General features: G+C 31.0%; 1 protein-coding gene across 1 annotated transcript; it reads right to left on the bottom strand.

Annotated features, from left to right (window-relative positions):
- Positions 1 to 2,182: 2,182 nt before the first annotated feature.
- Positions 2,183 to 6,237, bottom strand: LOC121118582 (prohormone-3-like). Its single transcript, XM_040713163.2, has 2 exons — positions 5,722 to 6,237; positions 2,183 to 3,257 (listed from the first exon to the last, which is right to left on the bottom strand). Exons 1-2 carry the CDS (start codon positions 5,953 to 5,955, stop codon positions 3,123 to 3,125), a joined length of 369 nt encoding a protein of 122 aa, XP_040569097.1. The 5' UTR covers positions 5,956 to 6,237; the 3' UTR covers positions 2,183 to 3,122.
- Between the last annotated feature and the right edge of the window lie 6,001 nt (positions 6,238 to 12,238).

Genomic DNA, 12,238 nt, shown 5'->3' with positions numbered 1-12,238 from the left:
TACAAGGCTCAAGGTTCATTTTGGAAGGCTGGAATCTCCGTCCCAAGGAAGGAGTCCACTCTATTCCTTATGAAGGCTGGTAGTTTTGCAATGATGAATTTTCATCCGTCGTCCCTCGTGGAATTCTGAATCCAAAAATCTCTTGAGAAGGAGGATTAAGTTAAAAGTATCTTCCAGCGATTCACTCTATCTTTTTTTGGTCTCAACTCTAGGAGAACAAAGAAACCCACTTCTTCCGGTCTTAATGATTGAAAAATGTTCTTAGGCCTTAACAATTGTAAAATTAAAAAGCACATCTAAATATCAAATTTGTCTCTCATAGAATGATACAATTGTTCTAAATATACTTTATATATTTTAGTTTTACGGTAATAACTTCAAATTGTTGTAGTACCTATTAGTCTATGTAATTAGCATATCTTATTTATATTTCACATCCAGAGTCTTATATCTGAATCTCAAAGTGAATTGATTCTGTCATAGTTTCAACCCTTGAATAGATTCATTTATATATATTTAGAAGGTCTATGGCTCATTCCATACGTGCTGTTAGGCACAGGGAACAAGACCAACCTCCAGGATGGTACTGATGTACTCCTTGGTGTTGATCTTCAACCTGGCCGGGAGATACACCAAAAGGGGACTTCCCTGTTTCAGCCACGGCCGCCCTAATCATGCCAGAGTGTGGTTTCTGCACTCTTATGACTACATAGTCACCCAGCTTACCTTTTTTTGAGCAGAATCCAATCATTTTTGGGGTTAAAAGCCTCTTCCATAAAGTAATTCTTCTCACCACTGAATACAATGTTGGGAGTCGTTCCAGTCCTCAGCTTCTGAAGGATGACATCACAAGGACATCTTGGATAAGGTTTCTTATTGTTGTTGTACCCATGTTGAAATCCTTGGCCATCTTGGTGAGGTTCCTTTTGGTGTTTCTTGGAATTCTTGACTTGACGACTCCTGGTATCCTTTTTGACTTTGGTCAGCCTGATTAGGGTCTGTCCTTGATGGATTGAGTCTCCTTGTATCTCCCAATGGTTCTACGATGAACATGGGGTTGACCTCCAGGCTCTTCAGATTCCTCTAGATGGCAGGTTGAGATTTCCCTCCAGGTACTCCTTGATTATAGCATCTCTCTTGGCTTCCATTGTGGTTAACAAAACTGTTTGTTTCGATCTAGTTTCGACCCAACTAGACTTTAAACATAATATCCTGTAACCTTACATATACTTATAATATACATATAAAGGTAATTAAACAGGACATTCCATGGACCCTTTATACCTATTACTAAATAATGTAGACAATTAATTAATTATTAATTTTGCTAGAATCATATATCATTTTCATCCAGGTCAGTCTATTTCTCTCTGTTTGTCATTTGTTCGAATGTAGGAAAGATAATGATTTTCAAAAAATGGGCAAAAAATAATTTCGTGTTTGTATTAATCATTACTTTATGAATGGTGAAACGCCTCAAGAGACTAAAAATAAGTTTGATAAACATAATGGAGGCTCTGTTCCTTCGATTAGATCAGTTTATAAGTGGTTTCAAATTTTTTGGAGTGGCCATAGGGGCACAAGTGACGCTGAATGTTCTGCACGTCCTGTTGGGGTTACTGCTCAAGAAATCATTGAAAAAAATCCATGATATGATGATGGATGACAGAAGAATGAAGGTGCCTCAGATTGCTAGTGCTGTGTGCATCTCCATTTGGAACCCTATTTCCAATAATTTTGCGACGATAACTGCTGAGGTGTGAGTTGGTGCATTTTTGTGATAGAAAATGACTTTTTTGTGGGCCAATTTCGGGCCAATTGTGGGCGGTTTTCTGTACCCTTTTTCAGATAGTCAATGAGGATTGACCTTGCGAATCCAAAAGACAGTTGCCATAATCTTTCCGGACGATTACTCGATTCAAACGAATGCCAAACAGAAAGAAATCAACTGATTGGGCTGAAAGTTGGCGTGTGTTCTTCTAACTAAACATAACTTCGATACGCACCAGTAATGCCATTTCTCGGACTTTGCACGGACTTTTCAAAAAACACTAGTATTAGTAAAGCAAAATTTGCCTTTTAGCCGACGGTTTATTACTCTGGGTAAATCAGGGTACCTTAGACACTTAAATAAATACAAATAGAACCTTGCATATTAATTTGCTAAATAAAACCAAACAAACAAAAAAAGATATTTTATTGAAAACTAAAGAGAAATATAATATTAGAAAAACAAAAACAGATCAACAAATAATAGTAATCGTTTACAAAAAAAATACATGGTTATGCAAATTTTTTCTTCTTTTAAAATAAATATGACAGATATGTAACATGTATTTGTTTTGTACAATTATAATAATGGTTCAACAATCTAACAATTGAGACTTCTTTTTACTCATTGCATATAAGAAAAAACAATAATGTTATAAATATAATTTTTGTACCAAATTTCTCCAAATATTTACAAATAAAAACCGAGGAGAAAGGAAAGAACAAATAAAATAATCCATGGCTAAGAATGTTTTCTTTAATAATAATATTCTATTTATTTTACAAAGCTTCTCTAACTACTTGATTTCAATTTTTTTTTTAAATACAATACATTTATAAACTTATAAATACTTTGAAAGAGAGAAGTTACAATCAATAAGACAATGATTTTTTTTGTAAAATTTTTGTACAACCTATGAAGTGCTTATTATTGGTTTGTTGCATTTATATATACGTTCTCTATATATATAAATGAGTTTGTTAGAAGATGAACGAACAACCAAAAAGAAAAAAAAAAAATAACTCAATCAAAACACATTAAAATTTATAATAATAATAGTCTTAAAATTAATAATTTACACAACTAACAAAAAAATTCCGTACAATAGTTTTCATATGATTTCAATTCTTTAAGATATAATATATTTTATAGGGAGGAAAAAAAAGACATAGAAATTAATTTTAATTATAGTATTTTGTTTTATAAAATATTTATACATTTATGTAGTAAGTAGGAGTTGATGCTCTGGGGGCAAAGCTTGCTAAGGCTTGCTCCAGGCATTGTTTTTTTTTGTAGTAATATTCAAGAAGTAGTTGTGGTAATACAGATATGTTTAATTCATATTTGTGCTTTATTTGAGTCGGAGGAAGTCATCGGGATGACCTGAGATTCTCTTTTCTCCTGCTGTATGCTCAATTGCTGATAAAACTTGAGATGTAGCCACGGGACCGATGCAGGTATCTGGGTCCATGAAGTATGTGCATACCTATAAAAGAAGAATATATTACTTTAAACGTGTCTTAAGTTCCAATGAAGGGCTGTAAGTACAGGCTGGTGACAATAAATTTGAAAACGAACAAACTAGATGGGGTAAAATCAGATTTTTTTAAAATATTTGAAAGCTACATTTAACTATAATTATAATAAGATCTGCCACACCTCGTCCATACAGTGTCGAAAGCTTTGGCAAGCCCGGGCTACCTCGTGCGGGTCCAGCTTTGCTATTGAACTGGTTCTGGTTTTACAATTTTAATTTATATTCCCTGGATGAATGGAGTACCCAAAGGAGACACAACATCTTCAATGAAGACAGTGTACCGCCCTACAATGCCAAAAATCGTAGGATGTCTTGGTCACAATATTTACTCACTTTTGGAGGTGGGATTTTTGGCCTGCAATCATCCCCGAATTGAAACCATGTGATTTCTATATCTGGGGAGTGTCAAGGATGAGGCCTCTGTCAAGTATCATTCGCCTGTGGAAGCCTTGAAGAAGTCCATTACCCATACAATGGCAAAGTCAATGTTTCCGGTGCTGTATGACTGAGGTTATCAAGAGAGGCAGATCTCATAATAAATAATTGAATTTCATTCAATTTAGCTTTCAAATAATAAAAAAAATATCGTTCTACTCCGTCTAGTTCGTTTGTTCTAAGCCATTCAATATTTATTTCAATTTATCTGTACCAACATCTAATGTTAATTTCGTCAAGTTACGTCACATTGAAGGTGGATTACAACCAAAGATACCACTTGTCGGGATTTATCCCAAGATCTTGGTATATTGACGTTACGTTAGGGGTGATTTGTATAAAAATGTCAAAATCTTGGGATTTTATACATACAACAATTATAAATTGATTCCTTTGGTTTGATAATATTAATTAATCTTCAAACTTTGTTTATCTTAAGCATTAAGAGTTCAAATCGTTCTTGTTTCGTTTGAGTTTAACTGCAGCTAAACAATATATCAGAAAGAACAATGGAACATGCTTGAACTGGCAGCCTTTGTATTTTTTCAAGAAGTCCAAAGATAGGCTTAAAATGCATAAAGGAAATTATTTTATTCACTTATCAACATATATTATTGATGGTGAAGAAGAGTATGAAATAAAAGTAATTCAATTCATATTTATATTTTGTAAACGCTAATTATCTTTTTCTTGGGATTTCAGTGTGTATTTGTGGGATTTTAAGGGAAATCTATGTATACTATAAAATTCTGAGTAGCATGCCTGGTTATAACATCTGTAGAGTTAACATTTTTGTAAGAGAAAAAACAACGCGAGGGAAAGGGTGAGCGAAATATATTGTAATATTGAATTGAGACCCGCCTGAATTTCAGCCTGTTGTATGGTTTAGGGGGAAGAAAATGAATTACTGCTATGAAGAAAATAACTTTATACATTTTAAATCGCTTTAATCCAGGGATAATATTGTAATTATCTTTCAATTCATATATATTTCTTTTATTATGTTTTTTAAAATAATTGACATTCAAAATAGGGCAGGATACTTTCTCCAAAGGGAGAAGTTAACACCGCAACGACATATTAAATAATAATAAAAAACAGCTCACTCAACACACTTCTTTCCTTTTCTAATTTTTAAAAGTAATTTTTCAAAAAAAAAAAAAAATGTCAACTATGCACATCTATTATCCATATACACAAAATACATGTATAAATAATTTGCAACTACGACCTTTGCATGCCATAGTCTTCTAACCTAAAAACTCTACCTATAAAAATGAAGCAGTTTTGTGATTTAAAATATGTTTTGTTTGTAGGGGTGAAAATACTATGATAAATTAAATTTTGAACGAACAGAAATAACTAAGGTTGCTTTTTCTCCCCCTAAACATTTTTTTAAATCACTTAATGAGACATAACCTTTCATAAAAATGTTTTTTCCGTCTTTTTCTCGCCATTGTTTAGCAAAAACATTTGTTGACAATCGGAGGAAGGAATAATTAGAATTTTAAAACCTTAAGCTTTGTGATTATGTATTTTGCTACTTTAAGTGCAATTTTCAGTGTCTACAAAGTATTAATTAGAGTATTTTGTTGATATTCTGCAAAGAATACATTAATGTAATACTCCAAACTCAATTTTAAGAAAAATCATTCTAGCTTTTTTTTTTGTTGATGGACAACAAATGCATTTTGAATGTCTATTAAGTTGAGTTAGTCTTCTACAAAGATATGTATCTTTGAGTCAATACCACTCTAAATATAATTAAAACCCCATATAATGTTGATTTCTTTTGAGAATACTGTTACTGAATAATTTAAAAATAGTATTGATTATGATAAAAACCGGTTGTATATGTATATATATGAAGTTAAAATAGCAGAATCATGTGATTCAATTTTAAATGAAGAGTAAAATAATGAAAGAATAAATGAGGAAAGTCCTCGTAAGGAAAAGCCTTTCATTTTTATTGACATACCTTCTTGGGCTGACTTCTAGCCCTCCTCTGTAGCTTACAACAAAGACCACGATTGATATTACAGTCACTGCTTGTTCTACAGTCCTCGCCTAACTTTGCATCTCCAGGAATTGGAGCTTGGCAACTGCGAAATCCATTTGCAGAGTCCAAACATACAAATCCAGATTCGCAGTCATTGTCACGATAGCATACTTCTCCTTGCTTCTTTCCCCAAATTGGTAGACAAATTCCCATATCTATTCAAATATTAGGACAAGGATATATTAAGAGAAATATAAATCACTTTTTTTGTAAAGCAATTTTTCTTTCATGACCTAATGAATATATAATAATATTTCCTTAATACTTTTTAAGGAGCGTAATAAAAAAATGGAAAAGTTAAATTATCAGGTTCTTTGTCATAATGCATATATGTACTTAACAGGCCTTTCTCTTTGTTATATCTTACAGGATATCCATGCACTCATTTTTTCTATTTTTAGGACTAACTAAGGGTTATTTTTTAGAGTAGGATAGTTGTGAAATAAAAGAAAGAATCAAATAAAATAAAATATATTATATATAATTATTTTTTGGGGTAAATCTATTTAATTGGTATTATTCGAATAATAATACAAATTGTTTTTTCTTATAATTCCTCAAGAATCAACAATATTTTTGGGCTCCAAGGTAGTATTTTTGCAATTCAACAGTACAACTAGAGGACTGGTGTGTATTTTAGATATTGGAAGGGTTCTTTGATGCTCAGGGAAGGAGTGGTGGAAGAATTTATCTTGCCAGAGGGACCAGCATCCCACAATCCGTAGGTAAGGGTGTATTCTAGCTTATTAGAAGGTGTTCTTGGTGCTTATAAATCCGGCAGCGGTGAAGTTTAAACTGCCTTGAGGCCCACGTACTTCACCTGTACGTCCCGAGAGCCAGTGTATATTTTGGGATATTATGCTGAAGAAAGGGTGACGGAGAAATTGAACTTGCCTCGGTCCCAGAAGTTCACCTACACAACCCATCGGTTGGGTGTATTATAGAACATAAGAAGGGTTCCTTGGTCGGCGGTAGAGTTTAATCAGTATTTTGGACCATTACTTCTATCTGTACAATATGAGAGTCTGGCTATATTTTGGGATATTAGGAGGTTTACTTGATGCTCAGGGAAACGGCTACGAGACTGTGAATATAGTAACTACTTCCTCATATTGTGACAGAAGAGTGCCTATTAGTATACTCATTCTCATAAAACCAACATGAGAATAATTCTTAAAATTTTACGATCTTTATTTTGTTTTATATTAATCAGAAGAGTTCTTAATTAATTTATATTCTTAATGTCCCGGACAACGCCAGGCAAATCTATTCATGTAGTAATGAAATATAAATTGCATATTTTTGAAATGAAGTTAACATTATTTATAGTGGATATTGCAATGAAGATATTACCCTTATATTTTCATAATATCCTTAATAATAAAAAAAAATGGGGGGAAAAAATGGAAGAACTTAAATGAAAAAAACCCTTTGATTAAAACATATTGAAAAAAAATATTCCAATTCAAATTTGATATGAAAAAATTTAATAAATGATAAGCAATAAAATTTAAAGTCTTTAACAAAAAAAAAAAAGAAGAAGATGAAGATATATTTCTTTGTATTATCAATAGTTTCATTCATAATCTCTTGTTAAGCAAAATATAATTGCAGAATGAATTAAAGTTTTCTTTTTACGTATATGAATGCAGATATATAATATATTTACTGAGGTGATAGGATTGCACAAAACATATACATTACACTGACCAACAATATTTTTCTTGCATGGGGTTTTTATTTTTTTTGAAGCTAACTAGACATGTTTGGTGTTGATTCCAAACTTCATTAGTTTTTGGCTACCACATCAAGTTTTTTGAACAATTATTTTTGAAAAATACTACAACACATACCAAAAAATCCTTAATTAAGGAGAGAAAATAATACATTATTTTTGTTTTAAGTGGTTTTATTGACATATTGTTAAATGAAGATTCAATATTCCATCATGCATTTATGTTAAATATACAAAATTAAATAATTGGAATCATATAACTAATAACAATAAATTATATATACAGAATATTGAAATAATAGATTGATCCAAATAATATTTTCTTGTTCTGACATGAATTCAGTTAAATATGTCATAACTTTAAGTTGCTAAACACAAGCCAGACGTAGAGTTTGATCAAAAAGATCATCCCCCTTTTTCATAATGTGGAAGTTGCTATATACAATTGTGCACAGGATAGATATATCTCTACCGATGAGATCTAACTAATTATTAAAACTAAAGTAAATGTCAAAATCATAAAATTAAACAATAAATATATTAATAAAAAAAATGTTAGATATAAATCCATTTTAAAGATTTAGAGCAAAAGCTTAATATGTTGTAATGTCCGGCGATATTAACACCTTATTAAGAGCATCAAAAAAGATATTTTCCCCGTCATTTATGCTTATATAACAACATACTATTATCATGAAGGATATACACAATTGCTAATTATAATGCTACACCCAATGTAACTACCCCCGTTGTTGTCACCATTTAAACAGTTGTTTTTACTTTTTATGAGTTTTCTGTACACCATTTCTTGGAGCCTATCAACCATTGCTAAGCCTTAAGTGATAAAAAAGTAATATTTGTTCAGTATGTAATATTGGAAAACCTAATTATCATACCCAAGTCTTTAAGTGAAGAAACTAGTCTTAGACAAACTAGTTGCGAACCATCCAAAGCTACTACACCCGTTGTTGTGACCATTTAAGCAGTTGTTTTTGCCATTTAATGAGTTGTGTATCATAATTCTTGATAATTTTGGCTAAAATAGTATCATATTTTAGGGTTAGATTTAAAAAAAATTGAATACTTACTGTTAGATAGTACAAATTCAGAGTTCCATTTCGAAATTAGTAAATATTTTATACTTTTTACTGACAACTTGATCGTCATTTGGTGTGGATGACTCAAAACATTTTTATAGGTATTTCTATAAATGACATCAGTATCAACATCCTCCATTAATTTAATGATGGTTCCTCGGGATGGAAGAATTTACCCGTGTATTTCTCCATAAATTTTTTGAACGTAGATGATTAGCAATGGATAAGGTTATAAGTAATAAGTATCTTTGTGAGATCAGAGTTAAAGTCTGACTTGATGTATTCATAATTAACTTGATTTTTTAGAAGAATATCCATGCTTTTGATATGAGATGAGGATAATGAGTGGCGTGTAATTCTAGACAGGGGGCTAAAGGCACATTTATATCGACAAATCCCACAAACCATCTGTTTCTCATTTGGTAAGTATTTTCCAAATTCCTGGGCCTCCATTTTCATAAATCCAGACAGAAGGCAACGTTATTTTAGGCATTTTATTCAGTTCTCTATCGACTATCACCATCTAATATTATATTAATATTGAATAATAAAGGCGGGAATGATAACGTTCCTGATTGATAGAAGAAGATGTATATTATTTAATCAATCATGTCATAAGTATTTCTTCTCTTCTCCTCGCACGCTTTTCTATTCTTACCAAAATTATCACCCCTAAACATAAGGTACTGATGACCACACAAAATTGTTTTCGTAATTTATATCCCACAGATTAATCTAAAAATTTGTTTAACTTATTTGAATCGTGGTCACAAGCGTAATTCAACAGTTTATATAGCCAATTAATCCATATTCTACCATAGTTTGGTTATAAATTATAACAAATATTTTATTAGTGGCACGGATGCTTATTAATATGAATGTATATTAATGATAACATATAGAAAAAAAATAGACGGTTAAGTAATTCCTAGCAATGTCAAGTACTTCCGCCGCTAGTCTTTACAAAATTATCAAGCAAAGATTATTTTGAAAACAAACTGGCACTATGAGTAAGCATTGCAGAAAAGTCAACACATTTCTTTCTGTGGGAAAACATCAATTCAAAATTTAACAGAGAGAGGAAGTCAGTCTAGGAAGATGTACATGTTATAATGAGCTCGAAAACTAAAAAAAAAGAATCCCATTTTTTGGCGAGTTTTGAGTAATACTCTGCTTTTTATAAGCCCAATAGCCGAGTTTGTTGTGTCTTTTTTATTTACTTCATACAACTCGAGTACCGATTTACGAGTTTTGCTCGTGACACATCACTAGTTATCACTAAAAAAATACTTTGACAGTAAGTATCAAGAAGAATTAAATAAAACTTTAAAAAGATGGAAGAGCATGAAACAAATGAAAAAAACCCAAAAAAACTACGCCTACTCGGAATTTACCATTTAGTTTATGTACATTTATAACAAGGAAATGTTTTCTTATTATTTTCATCAGAATGACATACACAGAATAACTTACAAAGTTAAAAACTTTTTTTAAAAGTTATATAAATATATCCTAGAGATATCTTCATGTTGCTTAAAAGAAACTTTATAGAACGTTTTTCTATAGCATGGAAGGCTTCTCTCTCGAAAAGTAAATTCCAAATAATTTATATGAAATTCCTTTATTTTAACTCAAAGACATGTAGCTTACAATACAGGAAAATAGTTTTGAGGGAAAAAGTAGACATCTATATAATTAGATTTTTATATTTGTACATAAAGAGGCCATTGATACAATCTAAGTACATATTTGGAAGTCACATTTAACTGTTATCTTACTAAATACAAAATATTACATAATAAGTTGCATAATATTACACTCGTCAATATAATTTCAACTACTTGGATTGAGATTGTGTATTCTTGATTGTTTTTACGTCAAAAAACATGAAATAAACCCATATATACCTAAATTTCTGGTTTTGTGGTTTACAGAGTGCTTTTTTTGAAAAATATTTTTTTCCAAGATTTACATGATTTACTGATTTTTTTCACCTTGAAAGATATACAATGATAACAACTCTTTAAAAAAAAAAAGATCTATAAGTCTCAAATTTTGTACATTCACACTACTCTAATATCAAATGTAATAAAATAAAAAATATTTGAGGTGCACCATATTATCATTTAATCCCATGAATAAAGCTTCAAATATCCATTTTAAAGTACTGCATCTCTAAGAAAAAATAAAATAGGACATTATATTGATCATCATGAGCGTAGTTACCAAAAAAGACAATATAAAAGTAATATTCTTGAAGAAATTTAATGTTGAAATTAGTTTGAAAAAAACTGGGATGTTTCAACACACCATCAGGAATAATGGATTAAAGAAAAAGGCAAAGATATATATAGATGTATATGTTTTCAAATTAAAAAAACAACAACATTATAATTCTTCTTTAACTTTTTTTTTAGACGGGGAAAATAAAAAAATGAAGAAAATTTGATTCTATCTTTGAAAATACAAACAATTCCTCATTTTCTATTCCTTCACAGAAATTAGACTTTGTCGTAATGTAAAGACATATAACTTCAGAATAAAAATAAACAGCACCTTAAAAAAATAACATTTGAAAAAGTTACTTAAGATTTGTTCATTAAAAAATAATTTTTTTACATTTGTTCAACTATCAAGGCTCATTGATAGTCTATAGAATGTTTCTCTGTGTAGACCACAAAAACAGAAATTTTGTTATATAAAGGTTAGTTTTATGTTTATTGCATTCAACAACATGCCATCTCAATCCAAGTGCAAAACTTTGTAAACTTGCATTATCTACAAAATCAGAAACTTCTTCCTTTAAAAAAGAGATTTCATGGGGAAAAAAGGAAATTAGATTTTAGTCCACAAAAATAAGTATATTTAGCTGCATTGAATTAGGAAAAAACAGCTTTTATGGAGAATGTACCTTCAATTAAGCTTTATTAATCAAAGTCTTTACTGATAAAAATGGTTGCATAAATACATGGATTATTTTCAAAAATTATATCTCGAGTTTCCGTGACCGAAAAAAAAATTCCAGAACAAGTAGCCCGGTAAATCTTTTGGCTTTGTTTTTGTTTTTCTTACTCGATCAAACAAAGCCATTTACGATGAATGACGAGGGAAAAAGTCATATGGTTACCACTTCCTCTGCACCGGGAGGTATTCATAGATAATCAAGGACACTGGTTTATCCAGGAACTGCTTCAAGGTCCAGAAGCTTGTCAAGGAGGGAAAAGATCTAAAGACCTACCCATGATTTTTGCTCGTGCCAACATGCCATTTTGGAACAAAACATTTGGCCATAATCACCTGATTTGAAACTCAGACTACAGTGTTACTGGCAAATTGAAAGAAAGGCCTCGTCAACCCGCCAGCATTTATTTTTATCATTCCTTGCAGTTTCAATGAGCAATGTGAAGCCATGGAAGACCATTCTTATCATTTTTTTAAAAGTGTTTTACATTTTGCTTGGAGGGTGTCATACCATTTGGCATTCTTCAGTAATTATAATAAAGGCATCGAATTAATTCCAGATGTTCTTGTTATATACGGAATTGGATTTGTGTTTATTTTTTCCTCATACGGCTTTTATTAACTATTTAAATATTTACGACAA

The sequence above is a fragment of the Lepeophtheirus salmonis genome, chromosome 5, assembly GCF_016086655.4.
Source record: "Lepeophtheirus salmonis chromosome 5, UVic_Lsal_1.4, whole genome shotgun sequence".
NCBI lineage: Eukaryota > Metazoa > Arthropoda > Copepoda > Siphonostomatoida > Caligidae > Lepeophtheirus > Lepeophtheirus salmonis.
Note: the sequence above shows the minus strand (reverse complement) of the source record. Positions and strands in the feature narration are given on the sequence as shown.